Source organism: Stylophora pistillata, chromosome 7 (genome assembly GCF_964205215.1).
Source record: "Stylophora pistillata chromosome 7, jaStyPist1.2, whole genome shotgun sequence".
NCBI classification, from domain to species: Eukaryota; Metazoa; Cnidaria; class Anthozoa; order Scleractinia; family Pocilloporidae; genus Stylophora; species Stylophora pistillata.
The window spans coordinates 10,179,280-10,203,537 of record NC_142525.1 but is presented as its reverse complement, the minus strand read 5'-3'; the positions used below and the strand labels follow the sequence as shown (position 1 = coordinate 10,203,537).

The window sequence follows — 24,258 nt, the reverse complement described above, 5'->3', positions numbered from 1 at the left end:
ATCAAATAAAAGTGCTTCAGTTCAAAATTAATTAAGACTTTTAGCGGTTTAAAGATGAAAGCAAGACCTTCTTCATTGAGCTGTGCATTTATTTTACATTACAAATGGACTGTTAAATGGATGACAGGAATTTTCCATGTACAATGTGAAGCCTAAGAAGTCTCCATAAATGGCAATTACAACAAGTTTGAGCAAAATTTTAATGAATGGGCTACCGTGTCCCTTTTCAATAATAAATAAATCAAATATATTTGTACATCAATGTACACAATGGATAAAGATTATCATCAGAACAGTAAAAAACCTATCGATGCTGTAATATCTTTCTGGTAAATTGATAAAATCTTATTGTTAGATGAGATACGTACATCAAACTAGATGTCCCCTTTTTTGCTTAGGGTCCTAAAGATCACTGGATATAATTTCTTATTCAGATTTGGTAGAAGTGAGGACTTTGCTTTGGAACAGTGTTATTTTTCTAATATGGTGAATTTCTGTTGTTAGTCTAGGTAATCGCATGGGGCCGAGTAAAATTAAGGCTTAATATCACTTGTGTTTTCGAAAGTTGCTCGAGTCGCGCAGCGACGAGGGCAATTTCTGCAACTTCCGAAAACACAAGTGATATTAATCCTTAATTTTACGAGGAACCATGTGATTACTTGTTTATAATATAAGGGGCAAAATGTTTTCTTACTGATCTCGCGCAAAACGGGACGCCATTGTTAGAAAACAAACAGAAATTTCTTTACTTTGGCAGCTGTTGCTAAGTGATTTTCAGCCAATCATTTTCAAGTAATTTTGCCAGGGGCAATTACAAAAATTGAGAGAAAAATGCCCTCTGTCTTGGCCAATCACAATTCAGTAATTTTGCCCCTTATATGATAAAATCAGTTATACTGGTAAATTATCATGATCGATAATCACTCATTATTTCCCTCATTTTTCTCATCATCTGTCTCTTTATCCATATATTAACCTGAAAACTTTTTTCATCCACAGTTAGCAACACCAACAATTTGATAATCATTGCCTTTCTGTTAATTAATTTAAAAACTTGCATGGAACCTTAAAAGGGCCAGGATTGAAACACTGCTAATGCATCTTAGCATGTACCAGACAGGTAGACTTTGTTTTGGTTCGATCTAGTATAAAAGTGAGTTGTCTTGTAAGGACAGACAAAGTAATAACCTATCTAGTGCCTTTCTGATAGCGTGTATACATTCCTTTGGTTACTATAAATATAAAACTGAATTCTATGTACCATTCAATAAAATGATACTGGCCAGATCAACTCCAGACTTCTCTCTACCCGCATATGAGCCAATTCAACAACATTCGTCATGGATGTGAATTATTATAACCTGAACAAAAAACATACTCACCTAAGATTGTGTTTAAACTGGATTTTGGTAGTAAGATGGGAGAACTCTGACCATTATCCTCTAAATTCACTATTCCAACTGCTTGTACTTTTAAATCCTCACTGCTCAATTCAAATAAAACAGAGCAACAACCTTTGTAACCATCTTTCAAACTGGTATTACCGTTTGGCTGAAAATCATAAAGTTCTTTATCGATAAAAAAGAAGTGGGATGAACTTTCACTGCGAGCTACATCTACCCTAGGACTTTTTTCCAAAACACTGCAGCTTTTGTGCCGTCTGAAACATGGTGCCGTCTGAAACATGGCATGGTTGAATTCGTAGGACTGAGGATAAATAGCAATCAGAACTAACCCAGAGAGAATATGATGAACTGTCTTTGCGATATCTGTTAGACGACAGCACTTTCCCCTTCTTTTCGTAAACTCCACTTCGTATTCTTTGGCATCAAAGTTTTCCTTTGGAATAGCTTTGCTGCTTGTAAGGATAAAGTACTTGGTCAAGTCAGAGGTTTCATCAGGAGCATCATCAACCAAACAGCCCCAGCCAAAATGGCCATCCTTTCGTTTAATTTTGCAAAAGGATTTTGGCCTCGTTCTTATTTCAGCTGCCCGCAAATATTCGGCGATATGTCTGTTCATTCTAAATTTTCCTGTCCCCTGCGACTGTTTCACTGTTTGAAGTACTGTCTGCCATGACTGTTTCACAAAAAGCCACTCTAGCCTTTGAAAAAATTGGAGAAAATAATATACCATAATGGTTCGATTTAGCACCTAGGGCACTTAATTATTTACTTTTGTTACCTAAAGAGAGGCTTATTCAAAAAAGGGCTCTTACTTGGGACAGGACACTTAATTCTTTAAAGAGAAGAGGCAGAATGTCTGAAACAAAGTTTTGAAAGTTTTCTTAAAAGTCAAGAAAACTGGAAAACCGACTTGTTCTCCCTCGGTCACTCTTCTTTGTTTATTTCTTCGCTAAGATTCAGAAAGCAAATAAATTCTTCCAAGGTAATAACCACAAAAGATACAGAACGAAGCGCGAATCAATGGAAGCGAGTCTGCAGGCAGTAACTCCATCGGATTACCACCTCTCAACAATAGCGTTAAGTTTACGCACGTGACTAGAAGCTCATTTGGCGCCCCGCCGACTTAAATGTTTTACCCTTCTTTGATTGCAAGCCATTGATCTTACTTTATGACAAAAATTCTCCGTAAAATTGAAGAACAGGTCCTCAAAATATCTCTCGGCCGACTGTAGGCCGACAGATATTCCAAATTGCACTCCAAATCTTACCTATACTTATTGCTAAATCTAAGTACTAGACTCTTCCAATTTCATAAAGGCTGATAGTTTCGAAAGAAACTGTTTGGGGCTGCGTCGGTGGGGGTAACGAAATAATTTGGATATATCAACAAAGTTGAAATGGTAAATTGGCCACCGTAACGATTACAAAAGCTGACGTTTCGAGCGTTAGCCCTTCGTCGGAGCGAATGATGAAGGGCTAACGCTCGAAACGTCAACTTTTGTAATCGTTACGGTGGCCAGTTTACCATTTCAACTTTGTTGATATATCAAATTCTTCCAATTTCAGAGGAACGAAATTTTCTAATTAGTCTGATACTACACATCAAGTTCTTCTTCAACTTTACCAAGATGACCAACAGCTCACCAAAAGTTTACCGGCAGTTGGCCGACATAATGAAAACAAACTCAGAAACGAGTAAATAGACTGTCATCTTGGTAAGTTTGAACTTTCACAATGACCTCAAAATTAATTTAGACCGGTTACAATTATAAAAAAAAATTTCTGAACAAAAAAAGGAAACCATCGTTATTGTTTACAAAGCAAGCGGATTCAAACTTGGTGACATTTGGTAAGTACAACATATGTTTCTCTCTAGGCTTCTCGCTGTTAAAATTCAATTGAAATTACGTTGCCCAAGTGCAGGATCGCGGCTGGGCAAAGGGCTTTTGCCTTCCGTGGGGCTAAAAGTTATAATTTTTTACCTAAATTTATCAGAGACACAGATAGCCTAAGTGGTTTTAAAAAGAAAATTTTTAAGAATATTCTTAATTCGTAACATGTGACTTTAGTATTTATTTAGCATTTAGTTTATTTATTTAGTATTTAGTATTTAGTATTTAGTATTTATGACTTTAGACGTTTTTATGACTTAATATCTTATATTCATGTATGGCGGAAGAGCCCCCAGGGGGGAGCTATGCAATAAAGTATGTATGTATGTATGTATGTATCTTTTAAACCAAAATTTGGAGTACATTCGTATGTGCCAAAAGTGCGTTTTAGTCAATAATTATACCAATTTTAACCTTGTTTATAACTGTACTCCTGGCCTGTACGGTTAGGGTATTTTCAAATTTACCATTTATTTCGAAATTTTCTCCATAAAGGAGAAATTCTGTTTCTCTAGTGTGTGTGCGTGTGTGTGTGTGTGTGTGTGTGTGTGTGTGGGGGGGGGAGGGGGGAGGGGCAGGGGGTCGGACTTTCCCGCTTCCCGTGTCACGCTCTCCCGCCTCCCGTACTTTTGTACTCCCTTGTCTCCCGACTCCCGCCCTCCATTGTGTTGCTCCCGTCTTCAGGTTAATCAAGAGGATCAGAAACCCGGGTTTGACTTTCAAACGGAGCTTAAAGTTAATATTCTTGTTCATTTCGGCTGGCCTTTGTTTTGGCTGGGGATCATTAGTTCCCGATTAAAGCTACTACTGGTCAGTTCTTACTAAACTAAGTTTCACTAACCAGGTTATCACAGTTTGATCGTTGCTTCTGACATCTCGTCATAGAGACGAGAGTCTCAGCTCACAATGTGATGTAATAGCTATTACCAATTCAAAATGAAATGAAAAAATCAAGAGGTAGACGTAATTTAATAGAGTTTGTTTTTTCTGCATTCCTGCTTGCTTTCCCTTTTTCACGTAAGTAGGACTAAGTATTCGTAGTTAGTACATCGATTGCTGAACCGTTTGCATTTTGAGCGTTCAGTTTAATTGCTAGTGAAGCATGATTGAACAGTCTTGTTCGATCGATTATCAGATTTGTTTGATGGGTTGAAATCGTCTTTTAACCTTTGCGGTTAGAAAAGTCTTCCATGCTCCGGGGAGGCCGCACTGACCTCTTCCTACTCCAAATGTTGGTTGGAGCCTCTTCTTCCTCAGAGTCAAGATAACGATCTTGATTTTCCTCAGTTTCATTTGTTTCTAAATCACATTCCCCTCGGCAGTCTGAAAGGATCTGGCTTAATCTTTCTTCAGTTAGCTCTAAACGACCGTGTAGTGACAACTTCCGGTTGTCGTTTTGTTACCCGTCAATCATGTAAACTCCCAGTTAGTAAGTGAGAGAGAGCAGAGTTCGGCACGGTTGTAAAACTTGGAGTTCAACAAATAAACCGTTTCGTAAAATAACATTCTAGCGTTCGGTCAATGCACTACACACCGTTGAATAATTGTTTCGAGTCTTCATCAATTTCACAAATAACGTCACTTTTCGTGCATTTTGCTTCTTCGCTAGATGTTTTGAAGAGAAAACAGTTTTCATCTATTATGACATATATAGTACCAAAGAAATCATTTGCATCCATCGCACGTGAAATGAAGATAGAGAAAAAGTTGGATTTGCATTTCATTTCGTAAATTCCAGTATATGATGACTGATAAGCCTTGTAATCATACTCAGGCAGGGGTACGGGCTCTACATCGCTTCTATAGTTTGTTCTGATGGATACAGTGGTGTATCCGCCTACTTTTCAGAACTCACAGCCTTAAAAAGCTCCTGTACTGAATTGAGAGCTTGTTCCTCGGTGCTGTCGTGTGCATTCACTGAAGTGTATATATAGAAGGGGAGAGTGCCAGCTTTGTCTATCTCATGACCAATGACGTAATTAATTTGAAGGGATTCACAAATTTACCGGAAGTAATGCTGTTTTTCCAGCCTGGGTACAATTATACGTTTTCTTGCCTCCGAAAATATTTTAAAGCATTGGTAGATGTTAACTGGAAATTTCAAAACCTTGCTAGATAGTTTTAAGTGTTTATAACTGAGTAATACCCAGTAATAACAAACTATCGCCTTATTCATTTCTACTCTCGGTTCTCACCCTTCTGTAGATATCGCTTCCCGCCCCTTGTTCTCCCTGGCTCCTGCCCCCCTGTTCCCCCTTCCCCCCCCCCCCCCCACTCTAGTGGTTATGGAAGATATTATGGAATAAATGGAGGCATTCGTGTCATTCTAATGATGATCATCATTGCATATAAAGCAATTGTATTCAAACTTAGAAGCATTTGGTTGGTAAAACTCAATGTGTGCTTCTCTTAAAACTTCTAGCTGTTGAAAATCAATTTCAAATTAGGATACAGTTGGAAATGTGATCATATACACCAAATGTGCATTTTAGCCAATGAAATTCCTTTGTGTGCTTCACGATAGTTTAAAAATGCACATTTGAATCTATCGTGCACTCCTGCATGTATAGCTTTTTAATTTAGCTGTTCAGACAATTTCAAAATTTTCTGAACAGCTAAACTAAAAGCCTATACATGTAGGAGTGCAACCTATTTTAAGGTTTTGTGGTATAAGAGATTTCTATACTTATATCGTATGCTGTATTCTTACAAAATGTTTAAAAAACATCATATCAAGTGAAGTGCAGTTTATCAAAGGTAGAGACCACTGAAGCTTTCAGAAGAGTCCTATGGGGGATGTTAACCAGGATTTTGAGTAGGGTGTTTAAAATTCCCACTTGGGATCCCACCAGTAGACTGTAGAGTGAATATCCACTAAAATAGGAAGGATCTCACTCAAAAATTCAAAGGATCGCAGATGCTACTGACAAGGTCCCACCTGAAGGTTCCATAGACAAAGGTGGGACCTTGCGCGGGATCCCGCATGAGATTGAAAGAATCCCAACTGGGATCCCATTTGGGAGGTTCATTATCCTGAGCAGGATCCCAGCGGGGATCCGACCCTAATTAGGTAGGATCCTGGCCGGGAGAGACTCAGGATCCTGCATAGGATTGACAGGATCCCACCTGGGATCCCACCAGGGGGGTTCCGTAGTCTCAGGTGTGATCCTAGCCAGAAGAAACCCAGGATCTCACCTGGGATTCCACTCGGGACGTTCCATCATCCCGGCCAGGAGAAACCTAAGATCCCAGGTGAGATCCCACTTGGGATAACATCTGGGATCCCACCTAGGATCTCACCCGGGACATTCCATAATCCCAGCCGGGAGAAACCCAGGATCCCACCGAGTATCCCAACCAAGATCCCACCTGGGATCCCACCGTGGATCCCACCCATGATTACACCTAGGATCCCACCCAAAATAGGCGGGATCCCGGCCGGGAGAAACCTGGAATCTCAGGTGGGATTGGCGGGATCATGTTTTTACCTGGGTTGATACATAAAAGTAGAGCGGGAAATATGTTCAGTAGAAATTTACGACGACTACGTTTTGATTCCTACAAGCCTGTTTCCTACATTCAACATCACTAGCACTTACATACAAGAACCGATATAAAGTCACATGAAGCTGATATTAGCCACGCCCCAACAATGATGACAGAAACCATTTAGTCATTGACTGCATAGTTTCCAAAGTATAACATACACCACTACTCTCACAAGAGCAACAACTATACATGTATAATGAGGATCACAATAGCATAATTTGGTTGGAGATTTGTCAGTACCAGTACTGCACAGTTACAAATTTTACAGGTTGACCACCAGCACCTGCAGCTCCATGAACAGACCAACAGCAAAACTGTACCAATACCATCATGCTAGACAACAATACCTCTGGTTACCAATATTTGCACAAATAACCATAGTAACAAGTAATTGCAAGAAGGTACCCTCAAAGACTAATTTAAGGATCAACTTAGCAACACCTATGATGGACCGCTTGGATGTATCAATTTCAAAAGACAAGCATAACCAAACCCAGTATTCTTAATCCATTTAGTGGTACAAATATATCATGTTCTTTCTCATCTTTCTGTTTAAAGACGGGATCTTACTATGACTTAGTTAATGTCTTCAGTGGTGACTCAATGACCACCCAACACAGACACCAGATAGATGTGGCTCAACTGCCAACTATATTGGTCATGTACATCGGAAACAGGACAAATTATTCCCAACAAATAAATCATAAAAGTTGACACAATAAAGGGGAGTTTAAAAAAAGAGACAAAAAAGAAGTTTAAGTCCTTCTACCTTGCATGTATACAGTTTCCTTTAGGGTTCAAGAAAAGGACTCTTGAATCATGGATGATGCCAAAAAGTCTGAAAAGGGAAGCAGAGGAACAAATATTCATCAAATATGAAAGAAAATGACAGCCGCAAATAAAATATTTCAAGGTGCTGTAAGGTTAAGTGTTATAATTAAAGGAAATTGTTTGTAAACATGAAAATTCATTTGGATTTTAAAAGAAATTTCCAAGATTCACATCGGCTGACAAAATACCAAAACTTGCATCAGATTGAAGCAGTGGCAGCCTGTATTAGTCATGTACTCCAGAAATGACCAAAGCATTTATATAGTTATTAGATGCATCTTAGCTGCAACTTTTACTGTAATAAAATATGGTGTAACAAAATAATTTAGGGATGACAACATCATAAGTATAAGGAAATAATATACCTGTTTGGCATTAATTAACAAAATCGAACCAGGGTGTGGATCAGTGATGCAAAGTGCCTGCAACACACATATCTTACAATTCTGACCTTACATTGCAGTATTCAAATTTAAATGATATCACAATAACATAAATACTTTATATTACCATTAAAGTTAAAAGACGCAAGAAATCTTAATAAAATGTAGGTCTTAGTGAGATTTAGAGTAATTAGTTAAATGGATTTAAATAATTAGTCAATTAGGGCTCTGCTGAAAACCGCTACGGCGAGTTGGGCTCCCTTTTTAAATATCATTATTTTTATTATTATTATTATTATTATTATTATTATTTGGGTACAATGTATATATGAAGTTCATATATTTTGAACTGCGGTATTAGATACGTATGATGCACGATCCTTACAGTAGAGAACGCTATTTATGCAATAGCGAAAATCAGACCTGAAAAAAATCAGGCCTGTATGGGATTCGAACCAATGACCTCTTTCATACTAGTGCAGCGCTCTACCAATTGAGCTAACAAGCCAACTGGGAGCAGGCCGTTAAGTTGATTCATAATAAACCCGTGTCTGACCTTCGCTATTGCATAAATAGCGTTCTCTACTGCGAGGATCGTGCACCATACGTATCTAATACCGCAGTTCAAAATATATGAACTTCATATAGACATTGCATCTGATTTATCATCACGGGTTTATTACGAATCAACTTAACGGCCTGCTCCCAGTTGGCTTGTTAGCTCAATTGGTAGAGCGCTGCACTAGTATCGCAGAGGTCAGTGGTTCGAATCCCGTACAGGACTGATTTTTTTCAGGTCTGATTTTCGCTATTGCATAAATAGCGTTCTCTACTGCGAGGATCGTGCATCATACGTATTATTATTATTATTATTATTATTATTATTATAAAAAGTGTTACAAAAGAAATTAAAGAAACAGAACATCTGTACCTACCCTGTTTAAATATCCTGCCCTCAGGAAATCCTGTGTGGAATCAGGAAATGATGAGCATGTCATTATTTCTCAAAAATAAAAGCAGCAAAATAAATACTAATCAAATGTGAGAGATAATGGCAGGCAAAAGACTTACGTTTAAGGTGCTAGTATTAGGGGCAATAACTGTTATTCTTGAAATTTAATAAACTGATAAAAGGTGTAAGGCATCCTCAGAAACATAAACATTCAACTGAGTAAGACCGCATTATGCAGAAAGCTGGGGTCATTAGAAATTAGTGGGCTAAGTTTAAAACACAGCAGGTTAAATTAAAAACTAATGAGATCTAATATTTAGATATGTCATTTGACAGGTTGGAAATGAAGACATTAATAGTTTTTGAGAAACTTGGGCTAATATGTGTTATGTATATATATATATATATATATATATATATATAATGATTACCATGAGAACAGAGACAATCCAGGGCCGCAGCCAGACTTCAGAACAAGACGAGGGAAGTTTCGGGTCTGGCATGCCTACCCCAGAAAATTTTGAAATCTAGAGGCTCAGACATGCTCTTTCAAGCATTTTCCGTGGCATTTCTCTTTAGAAAAGTCAATCTTGGGCAAGTGTGGAAGTTCACTTTTTGATTGCCGAGCGATACCGGTTCAAAAAAAAAAAGGCCAAAATCAAGACGAGGCAATTGCTTCGTCTTCCCTCATGCTAGCTACGGCCCTGCAATCTTGTATTACACTGGAATACATGCAAGCTCTTTAGCTCATAATAGAATAGCACCAGGGATGTTTCAATCAATTTCATGGCTCAGCAGTCACCTCCTGGGAGTAAACTCCCTTGGCGTTTAAACTTCAGGAGTTTCTTCAAATTTCTCCCCTCCTGAAGACCAAAATTGTGTTCAAGTGCCCTTTGTTAGTGGCAAATTCGATGGTCAGGTATTTATATAAGGAAAGATCACTGACTGTGATTTTGACCGACATCTGATTCAAGTTAACTATTCAAGCTAAACCAAGACCTTATAGACCTTTTCTTCTGAGACATTCGCTCACTTTGAATTTATATCCTAACATCAGTAGGCAAGTTCTCCAAACTGTTCTCTGTACATTTCCGATGGTACTTACAAGGAGAAATTGTCTAGAAGATCAAGAGTTTGAGTTTGCAATCAATTCTATTATTCTTAAGACCTTAATGTTTGATTCTGTGGAAGAATTCAGATGCTGGTCACTCTTAGGGGTAAGAGGGTTAAGTCATGAACTCTTTACCCTTAAAACACCTCCATATTAAAAAATAAAACACATGTACTCCCCAAGAAAGACTTGACACTTTTGGTTCAAATTCCCCATCCCATCCAGCCAAAACTCTTACTCCCATAACCCCGGGAACCAACACCAATCAAATGTGTGTGGGTTTCCCAAAGAAGGAATGTTGAGGCTTCAAATTGATTGGTACATAATTTAACATCAGCACGCTAATCAGTGTGGGCTGCTAGTTGGTTTTCTAATTGCTGGTAAAGTAAAAGCTAATAAAGTGTTTTAGAACTATTAGACTTATTAGCCCCTGTGAATTAAAACAAGGATCACAATTTGGGGAATATCAGTTCATTAGTAATCTTGTCGTACTTAAGGCTACCTTAATTTGTCCCAAGTATTACGTGTGGCCAAATGTTATGTGTTTCATTAGATTGAAATGGAAAGCGCAAATGTAGAATAAATGTTCGACTTTACCTTTAACTGCATTTATTCTGTCTCAATCCGACGATCCGATTCGAAATAATGCTCTGACTAGATGATCTGGTTTAGTTTGGTCGTAATTAATCGTAAGATCTGGCTTCAAAAATTTGTAAACCAGATGGTAACGTGACAAAAACGAAAACGAAACGTTGATAACAAATTAGAGCACATGGCCTATACCATAATATGCAAACTAAACCCAGTTCCGTGCGGGTAAGGTAAACAACGAAACATGACTTATTGCAACTAGCATTCCAGCCCCTAAATGTAAAAGCTAAACGAACATTTACAATAATACAACAATTAAGATTGCAATAAAACGAATCTCGGACAATTAAAACTATTTCTTGTTTCTAGATTGAACAAAGGGACATCATAGGTCACGTGTGCAAACTGGATGACTACATGCCTTCAATGGAATTTTCTTCCTTCAAGACGTAGTACTGGAGAAAGGGATGATGTTATGGTTTCTGAAAAAGATAAAGGCCACAATGAATATTAATCTAAAAGATGGTGTTAGTGTTGTACTATTTTAACTTTCTCCATTCTTTACAATAGGTTATAATGACTGATTACCAGACAGATAAGTAATGTGCGCAGCAGAGGAGCACGTGGTTAAAGTATGCAACACCAAACACGTTCAATACAAACTGTTTGCATGCGAGTCAAGTGTCAATATTTTCCCGAAATTAGCAAACTTTGTACAATCCGACGGAAGTTATCAAGATCTTTTTCGTTCTAAATAACGGTCGGTGCGTAATATTGAGGATGAATAAAGCAATATAAATTTGCATCTGACTATGCAATTAAAATCAACTCTAATGTATAAACATTTTCTAAAAGCAGAAACTTATTTTCGCGTATTAAAATCACACGAAAACTAGCCATTTTTCACGGAAGGATCCTCTTTTTCACACCAGTTATTTAAAGTTGAACTGTATTTGGTATTCTAGAAGATGATTAACTGTTTAAAGTATTATTGCAGGATGATCTGGGCAGAACCGCACAGGGTTAAAAAAAAAATAACATCATTGGTTTCGCATATCAAAAAGCTCTAAGATTAATCCTTCAAGCATTGCATCTCCAATCCATGTCAAAAGAATCAGTAGACTCTATTGAAAGGAGTCCTCTAGAAGAAGGTAATTGTGTTCTGCTGTAAATGTTTCAAATGAACGATTTTTTTTGTTGGAGACAAATTAAAGCGTTTACTGATGCCATACTCTCAAAACAAACAACTTTGTTGGGAAGTTGAAGATGGAAATTTTTATCCAGTTGTGTTTACGATCAAAATCGAATGTCCCTCAAATTCTTTGTCCCCTTTAGTTTTGATTGAACTCTTAAAGTTCTTTATGAAATACTCATTCAATTTAAGTGATATCAAGAATAGAGCGAACTTTTTCCTGTTTGCTCATTAACCGACAACAGATCGTTAGTCACAAGGAAATTACTTCTAAATATATATGAACATTTTCGAAGTAAGCATATTAAGTCCGCTCATCTGGTCGAAACAGAGCGAGAAAATGTTACTTTGTCCTCTTCTACGTGTTCTACAGTGGTCGTTTGAGGCTACTGAAAGTGATGACAACATGATAAACAAGCTCTAAATGTACAATACGATCATCAGCGTATGAAACTCCAGCTGAAGTTGGACAACGACAGAACTAAAACAAAAAATAGCCGTACAAGGTTTAATCTAAGGCTCCAATAATGATTTTAGTTTTTCTTAAATTTTATTTACCAGATGCAGAGCCACAGTGCACCAAAGTTTCATCGCCACCTTGGAAATGATCCTATACTACGCAACATTGTACCGTGAGTCAGTTCATGTCACAGCTACAAGTCATGCATGCTATCATAAGTAATTTCTATGGTGAAAAGTTCACAAGATTTCGAAAGTGTTTTCCTGATGATTCGTCCATGATATAATGTCTCTTGCAAATTTTAGTAAGGATGTAAACTAGTTAGACGCAGAGTGAGGAAAACATTTAATGTCTAATGATAAAATACCCAAACGCAGGACTTAAAGCAGACAATGATTTCACTGGGAAAGTAGCAGTTTCTCAAAAGGGGATCCTGTCTTTCAAACTAGATATTTTTGACAGTAATGGTTTTTGGTATTCTAGAAGACTATATTGCCTGCGGAAAGTCATTACTCGGGCTTTCCGAAGGAAACGCCCGAGGTATAAATTTGGCTTAATTTTTTTTTTCTCGCGTTCAGTCACAAAACGAAGTTCCACTACAGCGCATGAGTGAAGTGTAGGCGCATGCGTAGAATGAACCCTAGAGCGCATGGTTTATGCATCTATCAGTGTTAAGCCCCAGGGTGGGCGGGAGAGCGGCTACCCGCGGGAATTTGATTCAGAGAGCCTTCCCCTGAGTAGGGATTTTGACACGTAGTCGCTGCCCCAGGGTCGAGACTTTGACATGTTCACCATCTTGTAAGACCGAGAGAACCTGGAAATAAGTCATCCACGATCACACTCAAAAGTCTCCGGCAGCTAACGATTTCTCTGCGTTGTTGCTAGCAAGTTTTGACGATGAGTGAAAGAAAGGTTTTTTACTCTGTTTTTAGGTTCATATTCAATATGGTGAACGACGAAAAGTCCTCGTCCTCGGTGACACATTTCCATCGGTTGTCAAAAAGGAATTTGATATTCATAGCGAAGAAACAAAGCTTTGATGAGGGGTGGGGGCGAATACCTTGACATAGAGGAGGTAGACTTATTATCTGCAAAAGACAAGACAAAACTTGATGTTGTTTTGAGAGAAAAGGTAGACAGGTTTTGTTTAAAAAATTCCCATGATGAAACTTTTTTAAAAAAGCTACTTGCATGACATGAAATGCATGAATTGTAAGAACAGTATTTTAAAGCCAGATTTTTTTTCCTTTTGCCACGCCAGAAATCAAATCAAGAAACCACCAGGGTCTCAAACTGTTCTACATTGACCTGTACCTCTACCACTTGTGCCTCAACATCCAAAAGTAAGTGTAGTTTTCTCCCATTCAAGGTTAAAAAGTATGTTTGTGGCTTGTAAGTGGTCTTGTTTCCAATCTATAGGTCTGCTAAATGTGCCAGAATGAGGATCCTAATAATGCCCCAAAAGAAATCCTGTGGGTCCAGTGTGACACATGTGACATGTGGTACCACTAAGTTTGTGTCAGAGAATCTTGTCCACCATCCTTGTGCCCTTAAGATGATGCTATTTTCTGGGACTGTATTTCTTGCGTTGCAGTGAAATCCATGTGACGTTGCAAAAGCAATATCCTTCCTATCCTTTATATTACCAAAACCTGACTCTCGCGGAAAAATTTAACCTAGAGGCAGTAGTTTGACATTCAGTAGGTGCTTAGGGGTGGGGAATTTGACTCTGGCCTCCATGTTCCAATTGAAACTTAGCCTTCAAAGTCATTAAAAAGTCCTTGAATTTGAACCGTTGGCATCTGTAGGAACCTACTCCTACATGGTAATATATTATTTTGAATGTTGTCTAGTACGACAGCAACATTAATTACATTCCAGCAGACGAAAATAAACACAATTAGACTTATTCATGACCGGCAAAGAGGAAATTGCGTGGCGTCAGTAACGATAGCAATATGGCATTCTCCTAAAGATAACTCCAGATGTGCGATATTGAAAGTCCGAATTCCCGCTGTTATGCGTCTAGTTTTTCGTGATCATTTGGGCAGAACCACACAAAGTTGGAGAAAGATGATGCTTCAAGATTGATCCTTCAAACATTTCGTCTTTAATCCATGTCAATACTTTAGTTTTTTATTGTCTTCCTTGTATTTACCATCCTTTTGATCAAATATTTTATATTACGCTTCAACGGCTTAGGATGATTCGGCGTGCCATGTTTTCAAAACTACGCCACAGTGCTTCCATACGATATTTGTTGAGTACTCAAAATACCATATTAAAGGTAAATTATGAATACAACAACGATAAAAAAGGAGTAAAAGGAAACTTTTGCTCGAGAAGCAAGTCTTTATTGCGATATGTAAATATTGCGTCAAGATTGACAAATGGGAAAATTTTGCTTTCAGTTTCGTTCGCTTGACTTCCTTACAACTAATTACAATTTCCTGCTCTAACATGATGCTGCTGCTGGTACAGATCAAATAAAAGCTGTTTACCAAAATTTGGTCGCCACACTCTGAGCAGGATAGACTTATTTTGAAGACCACAATAAGAATGTGAGAGGAAACGCTCTGCTTTTATCAAATATCAGTTGCGAAAGTCAGCTAGATCACCATGAAGCCATCCATGGCTGACTGATTTGAGAACAACAACAAACATATGAAACATATGTGTGAACTGCGGTTATGAGACGTATATGAGCACGATCCTTCGCAGGAGGATATATGTTTGTTGTTGTTTGATTTATCATCTACGGGTTTATATCGAATTAATTTGATGGCCTGCTCCCAGTTGGCTTGTTAGCTCAATTGGTAGAGCGCTGCACTAGTATCGCAGAGGTCAGTGGTTCGAATCCCGTACAGGCCTGAAATTTTTTTCAGGTCTGATTTTCACTATTGCTCAAATAGTGCTTTACTGCGAAGGATCGTGCTCATATATGATTTGAGAACCTTCGATACCTTTTCATGCTGCATAACTATTCGAAGATCGTATATAAAAAGAATCAGTAGACTCAGTACTGGTACGAGCTCCCTCGCATAACAGAATCGAGTTTAATTGTTTTAAATGAAGGAGTTCTCTTGCGAGAGACAAATTTAAACGTTTCTTATGTAATATTCTCTAAACAAACAACTTTGTTGGGAAGGTGAATATTGAAATTTAAACCTGTGTTCACGATCAAAATTAAATGCCCCTCAAATTCTTTGTCCATCTTTGTTTCAAATGAACTTCGAAAGTTCCTCATGAACTACTCAGTCGATGAAAGTTCTATTAAGAATAGAGCGAATTCCTATAAAAAATTCACCTTCAGTTGGTGGGCTGTATTTTCTGCAAGGTAGAGACCAGACTAACACAGACTTTGTCATTGCAGTCATTGTTATGATTATTATAATTATCATTATTATTAATGATTTTGTTATTGTTATCATTATCTTTATGATTGTGATTGAATCATTTTCAAATTGAAATAGGCTGCTCAGTGAGGATGGCATGCTGAGGCAAGTAGATTTTCATTTAATTCGTCCTCTCTTCCCCCAAGTAGAAATTCAGGTGTTTCTGATAGTTTTTCTCTTCAATAGATTGTTAGAATGCAGAAGATTTTCTAAGACACATTGTACAAAGGGCTAATGTCTTAAATAGTTGTTTTCTGATTCAAAACCACCCGCCTGGTTATGTTTCTCTTGAGTAGTTAGTCCATGGACTGTTGTTATCCGATGGCAGAACTAACAGGTGGATCTGTTTCTCTTGGGTAGTCAGTCCACTATAGGCTGTTGTTATCTGATGACAGAACCACCAATCTGTTCTTTTTCTCTTGGGTAGTCAGTCTATGGACTGTTGTTATCTGATGGCAGAACCAGTCCCTATTTTTTTCAGCTCTATGCTGTCAGTCTTTTATGGACAGTTATTTTTATCTGATGGCAGTTTTAGCTTGCCCTTTTTGTTTTGAAAAATGTGTTGCTTATGCTGTTTGTCACGTATCATCTGTTATTAGTCATAGGCACTTTGGTCAATCAATGCTATCACTGTCCTAATTATTATTATTATTAATTCAGCTGCTACTCTTCTCTCTTTGACACAGGGCCCACTACAGACAGCACTAGCTTAATGAAGTCCCAAGACCTTTCACAATGAGCCAACTCAAGAATTGCAGTCCTGAACAGTTTTTGGGGTTTTCCTGTCTTGAGATTATTTTGTCAGTTTCAATTACTTGGATACTCATTCAGCTAGACTAACAATAACACTATTTTGTTCGTAGATAAACATTGAAATAATCATAAAAGTAATATAAATGATAATAATAATGATTTCTTATTGTTATCATTATCATTATCTTTATGATTGTGATCATCATTTTCAAATTGAAATAGGCTGCTCAGTGAGGATGGCATGCTGAGGCAAGTAGATTTTCATGTAATTCCTCCTCCCTTCCCCCAAATAGAAATTCAAGTGTTTCTGATAGTTTTTCTCTTCAACAGATTGTTAGAATGCAGAAGATTTTCTAAGACACATTGTACAAAGGGCTAATGTCTTAAATAGTTGTTTCCTGATTCAAAACCACCTGCCTGGTTATGTTTCTCTTGAGTAGTTAGTCCATGGACTGTTGTTATCCGATGGCAGAACTAACACGTGGATCTGTTTCTCTTGGGTAGTCAGTCCATTATGGGCTGTTGTTATCTGATGGCAGAACCACCAATCTGTTCTGTTTCTCTTGGGTAGTCAGTCTATGGACTGTTGTTATCTGATGGCAGAACCAGTCCCTATTTTTTTTCAGCTCTATGCTATCAGTCTTTTATGGACAGTTATTTTTATCTGATGGCAGTTTCAGCTTGCTCTTTTTGTTTTCAGAAATGTGTTGCTTATGCTGTTTGTCACGTATCATCTGTTATTAGTCATAGGGTGACTTTGGTCAATCAGTGCTATCATTATCCTTAGTATTATTATTATTAATTCAGCTGCTACTCTTCTCTCTTTGACACAGGGCCCACTACAGACAGCACTAGCTTAGTGAGGGCCCAAAACCTTTCACAATGAGCCAACTCAAGAATTGCAGTCCTGAACAGTTTTTGGGGTTTTTCTGTCCTTTCTTAATTTTTTTTGCCCCAGTTTCAATTACTTGGATACTCAATCAGCTAGACTAACAATAACACCATTTTGTTCGTAGATAAACATTAAAATAATCATAATAGTAATATTAATGATAATAATAATGATTAGATTAATGGAAATAATCATAGGAATTATAACCATCAGGATAATGAACATTATTTCTATAACTATTGTAAATATTTTTATCGTTGTTATTATTATTATTATTATTATTATTATTATTATCATCATTATTATTGTTATCAATGTTATTATTATTTCCATCATGTATTATTAGAGATGCTTGGGAAAAAGTGATCTAGTTCCCTCCAACTCATTATTCTTTCAGTTAAGTTAATTAAGACTTTTGTGAACAGTTACTGCTTTATTCTCTCATTCCTGATGACCATAGAAATGGTGAAAGTCCACAGATATTATCCCTCTAAGAGTTTCTCCAGGGGTTTTTTTCCGCTGAATTTGGTTACAACAGAATGAAGGGCAACAGAGTATAGTGCGCCCTGCTAGACATGAATTGCATTAACATTGCAGGATCATTTTGCGGTATTCAGGGTTTAATCTTAGCCTTTTACAGACAAGTTTGTTCCTCTAAATGCAAGACACATTTTATCGTTTTTTAAAAAAAACTTACAAAAACTGCTAAGAAACAGCTACTAAATTTATGGAAACATGACGAACAAGTCAACTAGACTGTGTACTACACATCATTGAAATCAAAGTATCACTTTAGGAACATAAACTCGCAAGGTCAGTTTCCCATTTCTAGTGCCTGAGAAAAGATCAGGCCACCAGATTACTTCAAATTCTCTGGTTGCTCGTCCCTCTCAATTTCCAACAACAATTTTAGTTTACTGGGTGAGAATCGTGCTTGATTTCTTGCCCCATGCTCTTTAGTCCTTGGCAGCCTGTAAAGCTTGTTGAGAGTTTAACAACCACTACTTGCAGCAACCTCCATATTCCCCCGATAGCTTTTCTTTAACTCTAATGGTACAGAACTTTGATGACTCAGACCAGAAATAACATCATTCACTCTACTATCCCTGTAATGAAAAACTTTGGATTTTTCTCTCCATACAGGGGGGCGCAAATGCATTTTTTCCCTCGCACGCATTCGGCATGCTTGCCAACAAAGCTTGGATGTATGTTTCAGGAACTTAGTATCTTTCAACTCGACACCATTTGCCTGAAACCAAAATAATAATTACGAAAGTTAAGAGATTATTTACTTCTGGAGTGAAATGTACTAAATGATTTGCCCTTTCAAACATAAACCTGAGTTATCAGGTTTTGTCTATCACAAAATTACACGCCGGGTTATTAGTATTCCTTGGAGACCTTCCTATATTATCATAAATATCTAATACAAGCAGGTCTTTTAGCTAGGTAATCTATGTTAAAAATCGCGCTGTACAGTACTTAGAATTATTTCCCTCACTCATTTTTCTCACACTGCAACTTCGCGTACCTCGCAATTATTACTACGCAGTCATATCTGGTGTCCAATTGAGAGAAGAGCTTGTTATTATTTTTGTTTTAGAGGTGAATTACGATTTCTTGTATGTCCCCTATTTCGTCGAAGAAAAGCTCGAACAAATACTGAAAGTAATGAGTAAGTCACTGAACAACTTGTGCAAAGTGACAGCACTATCGAGCCAAACTGAGAAGTGTTCTTTAATGATTTTTAACACGAACCACCAATTCTTACTATTTTCAATTTCTGCGTTTTAATAGACTTTAACATGTTCTTGAGAAGATATTAAATCGGTTAGCGCTGTTGTTCCCTTCTAAATTATTTTGGTGGAAGCGCCTCAGAAGACACTGGTTTCACTAAAACCATGTTGGGCGACGTTGCATTTTGACTGCACAACCCGCAATTAAATTTAATTTTAACAGCTATTCGAGTGTGTGAAGAACGGAAAAGAGTAAAATTACATACCATCGGCCTTTGGATGCAGGGAAGAATTAAAACTTTCTACAATGCCACTTATCCATTGCTTGTAACTAATAGACCTTGTCCTTACTCTTGCGGGAGGCCGTACGATCTGTTGTCCATTGTAGAACTTGGCAAACTTAGCGCACTCTGCCTCGAGCGCAACAATGTGATCTTTCGATTCTCTATCTCACTAGCGCAGTTGTTGTGTTGAACATGGACGAATAGTACATCGCAGCGTGTCTTGTAGATAGCTAGAGATGCCATGTTTAGGATAAGCGCTGAATATGGACGAGCGTTAAAGCCGCCACTGAAAAAGCACAATCGACCGTTTTTCATTGTAAGGATCGAGGTCTTTCACACAGCTGTCAGAATTTAAAGAGAGGAAGAACGTCGATCACGCTCACCTAAGTAGCGAAGTACGCCACGAGCGGCGACGATGATCAAACACCTGGAAGATCACCGTGGTGTCCCATCTACTCTTTGGTATCATAACCAAGAGCGAGCCCTTTCGACTTGTCACTAAGTTATACGGTTTATACAACAAAGGCCCCGCTGTACACAAAGCCTTAAAGAATGAAACACTGGAAAAGCTTACTTGGCTTGGAATATAAAAATTTCCTTTCTTAAAAATCGAAGATTTTCATGGTTTCCGTAACTTCGTATTTTTCGAAATTTCCTCTTTTGCATGTTATGCTGTTTTGCATTTTCTTCAACGTAAAATTTAGTTTAGCGTCGATCTTTTATCATCCTTAGAAGAGAATATTCTGATCTTTACGTTTAAGTATAAAATTGCTTTGGTTTACATTGTGCGCATAAAAGGAGCGTTAAAGTAAACATGAGTTGATTCCACGCGAGGGTTTTACCTGGAAAAATGCCTGCACACAGTGACATCGACATTACCGCGTGTCCCTCTCTGGAAAATATTTGCGTTATGACAAGAAAGGTCAGCTTAAGGGTTTTGGGTTACCCAAACTATGCAATTTTGACGCCGAAAAGTGCCAAAAAGTAATTACAGAAACTTCATCCGCAACACCTTGAACGTGCTGTGGGCGCGAACTGAGACCTTTTCTTTCAGTTAATAATTGTCAGGCGGAACTCAGATCCGGCTTAGCCTAATTTGCATAAATTTTTTTTGGTGGGCAAAGCTCGTCATGATTTCAACACCATTGCCAATAAATCAATTGAACGATGAATTACTTTTTTTTGTTTTACAGAAAGAAAATCAACTGGATCCTTTTCTATCCCATGGCAGTGAAATTATTTGCCCAAACACTCTCGAGTTTGAGTCTTGATCAGGTGCTGTGCGGCCTACGACCCCCGGTGTGTTATTTTCACACATTTCCAACATGGTGGTCCCAGTATTTGGTTGAGGCGTTTCGAAGAGGACAGTTCAAGTCCATTTATTACCTAATGCCAAGCTATGCAGGCTAGAAAGACTGGGAATTGGAAGATAAACCCTTCCTCAATAACCTAAGGCTACTGATGTTTTGATATATAATTTGTATTTTTTGCGAAATGGAACAAAGGTTATCGTTATTTGCTGATGGTATTGGACATTTTCAGCAGATATGGCTGGATTGTTCCGTTGAAGAACAAAAAGGGAGAGAGTGTGGCGGAGGGGTTCGCCATCATTTTTGCTGAAGGGAGAAGACCTTTGAGACTTTGGGTTGACAAGGGTTCAGAGTATTACAATAGTCATGTCAAAGATTTGATGAAAGCTAACGGTGTTGAGATGTACTCGACAGAGAATGAAGAAAAATCTTCTGTGTGTGAGAGATGGAATAGAACCATCAAAACAAAGATGTGGAAGCAGTTTACCATCCAAAACAACACGGTGTATCTCGACATTCTCCCGAAGATTGTAGAGAAGTACAACAATACAAAACACAGAAGTATTGGTATGACACCGGCAGAGGCTTCCAAGAAGAAGAATGAAAATGTTGTCTATTTGAAACTGTACGGTGAAGAGTTGAGCGAATTGCGGGAGAAACCTAAGTTTTCGGTAGGTGATCACGTTCGCATCTCAAAATACAAGAGAAAACTGTTTGATAAGGGGTACACACCGAATTGGACAGAGGAGCTCTTTGTGGTTGATGAGATACAGTATTCCAACCCGATCACTTATAAGTTGAAAGATCTTCTCGGTGAGGAGATCAAGGGCACTTTTTATGAACAGGAGATGGTTAAAGCAAAACAAAGCCTTTCAGACCTTTTCAGAATTGAGAAGGTCATTCGAAAAAGTAAAGGGAAAGCTCTCGTGAAATGGAGCGGTTATCCCGAAAAATTCAACTCGTGGATTGATGAAAGTGAACTTCAAGGAATATAAAAAAATTGAAAAAAAGTCTTAAAAAGAATCTTTAACATTATCAACTACTTGAATAAAAAAGATGGATGAACTTGAATACTATTCGAGGAGTGCGCTTCTGGAAAAAGCAAAAGAGATGGGATTGAAACGATGCTCTTTACTGAAGAAGAAAGAGTTAATAGAGCTGATTAGAAATCCACCTGACGTGAATTCTCTCGAGAGTTTGTCGAGAAAGGAACTCCACGATAAAACAAAAGAGATGGGGTTACAAGGTTGTACTGCAAAGGGGAAGAAAGAGCTGATAGAGCTGATTAGAAACCCTCAAGAGACACCGGTGTCTCGCGCAAGACACATTGGTGTAAGGAAAAGGGTGATACTTCGATCTTTGGAAGATTCATCAGATGAATCAGATTCACCAGAACTTTTTTTTCCGTCAATCAATTCTTGCGCGAGACACTTCAACGTGAATCCTGGAAGGTTTGCCGCGAAGATGAGAGCGCGCAATGAAAGTACGAGAAATTTTATCACACTTGATGGTAAAAAGTACGCCCTTCGTTTCGAAGCATATCGTTTGAAAGAGTAACACGTTACTCTTTACTTTCATCACTTGAAACGAGTGATGAAAATTTGAAAAAAGTTAAAAAATATTTCACATCATATATATACAGACAAGAACAACATGGAGAAAAACACAGTTGTGCAACTTCGTCAAATTTGTAAAAGAGAGGGCCTACACGGCTATTCAAAACTTCGAAAAGCAGAGCTTATCAAGCTCACTCAGTCAAGAGCTAGCTGTAAAACTGCCGCTACCGCCGCTACAAAGGTTTCGGAGAGAGCAAGAAGCTCATTGCTCAGCGATCCGATTCCGCAGGGGTATCGAAGAATCGAATTCATAATTAATCGGTCAGGAGGGTCCCTACTAGACGATCCGATTCCTGCACTCGAAATACCTAAAGGACAAGATATATTAAAACCGTCACCACCGACACCACCACCGAAACTCAAAAGGCTTGAGAAAAAGATAGATGAGGCTGTTAAATTTGCTAAAAACAAAGTAGAAGATTGGGGGAAATGGCTAAAGGATCAAGCCGAGCGACCTAATGCACCGAGAGTTGTTGATGACGCATTGAAATCTTTCAAAGACCATATCAACGAATTATACAAAAATAGTGACCAGTACCGTTTCAAACTTGTTGAAGCCATGTCTTCTTTGAAGGGATTCGCAAAAATGTTCACGATTGATGGGGTGGGCGGGTTTTCCCCGTTAGATTTTCTGAAAGCTGTAAAATCAACCGTAGTCAACTTTCTGTTGACACAGAAGAATTTGAGGGTGAAGTTCGTTTTGAGGTGTAACATGGGGAAGACAAATATTGCGACGGGTGAAACTGTGCTTCAGGATGCGCATTTTAATTCTTCACAAAAGATTGTCTTTCAAGATACAGACCGAGAGGAGATTTATCAAGAATGTGTTGATAAAATGATGGAGAGTTTGGCTACGTTTACACGAAATGGGAGCGGCTGGACTGTAAATTCTGTTGATGGTCTTGATTTACACACGGTGAAATATACTCCTCTGAAAGGATCTTCATTCATTCCGCTACCACAACATCTCGCAAACAAGAAGGCTATCATTAATATGAAAAACGGCGATCAACAGTGCTTCATGTGGTGTGTGACAAGAGCGTTGAATCCTGTGGAGAGGGATCAAGAGCGTATCTCAAAGACGTTGAGAAAACAGGCGCTTCGCCTTAAATTTGATGGGATTAACTTTCCCATGGAGGTGAAAGATATTAGCCGCTTTGAAAGGTTGAATCCAGGTCTTGGTGTCAACGTTTACATGTATGAAGGTGGGCTCAATCCATTAAGAGTGAGTGAAGCGCAGAATATCAAGACACATATCGACCTTCTTCTTATTTGTGACGGTGAGAAAACACATTACTGCCTGATCAAGTCTTTGAGTCGACTCATATCGTGCGATCTATCAAAGAAGAAATCGAAAAAGTTCTTATGCCGGAGATGTCTGAATTATTTCGGGTCACAGAAGCTTCTTGACACTCACGACGAGCTTTGCCGGGATCATGATGCTGTACGAGAGAAGATGCCTGATAAGGAAAGTTTCCTCTATTTTAAGAATCACCACAAGAAGATGGACATGCCCTTTGTTATCTATGCAGACTTTGAATCGATCATTAAACCCTTACACACCTGTCAACCCAATCCTGATGACTGCTACACCGAAAAAAAGCAACAACACATCCCTGTGTCTTTCTGTTACTATGTCAAGTGTTCATTTGATGATAACCACTCAAAACTGTTTGAGTATACAGCAAAGTCTGAGGATGAGGATGTTGCGCAGATATTCGTTGAGATGCTTGAAGAAGAGGTTAAGGCAATATACAAAGACCACCCTCCAAAAGAGATGATCTTCACAGACAGCGATGCTGAAATCTTTGAAAATGCAACGTGTTGTTGGATATGTGGAGAAGATTTCAATATGGAAGATGAGCGTCATAGAGATCATGACCATTACACCGGAAAATTTCGTGG

At 38.2% G+C, this 24,258-nt stretch overlaps 2 protein-coding genes across 8 annotated transcripts in view; both read right to left on the bottom strand.

Moving 5' to 3' along the window:
- LOC111344551 (uncharacterized) overlaps nucleotides 1-11,199 on the bottom strand; it is a 30,769-nt gene extending 19,570 nt beyond the window's left edge. For 3 of the 5 annotated variants that reach the window (XM_088726529.1, XM_088726530.1, XM_088726531.1), the window contains exons 1-4: nucleotides 11,137-11,199; nucleotides 8,997-9,026; nucleotides 7,617-7,685; nucleotides 1,383-2,104 (exon numbers count right to left, since the gene is read on the bottom strand). In XM_088726529.1, the coding sequence (XP_088582655.1) occupies nucleotides 1,383-2,022 (640 nt within the window). In that variant the 5' untranslated portion in view covers nucleotides 2,023-2,104; nucleotides 7,617-7,685; nucleotides 8,997-9,026; nucleotides 11,137-11,199. Of the gene's footprint in view, nucleotides 1-1,382; nucleotides 2,105-7,616; nucleotides 7,686-8,996; nucleotides 9,027-11,136 lie in introns of those variants that run through there. The other 2 variants (XM_088726532.1, XM_088726533.1) reach the window with 2 other exon arrangements.
- Nucleotides 1-24,258, bottom strand: part of LOC148726563 (RYamide receptor-like) — a 139,792-nt gene that overhangs the window by 52,021 nt on the left and 63,513 nt on the right. The gene's annotated exons all lie outside the window — the stretch shown is intronic.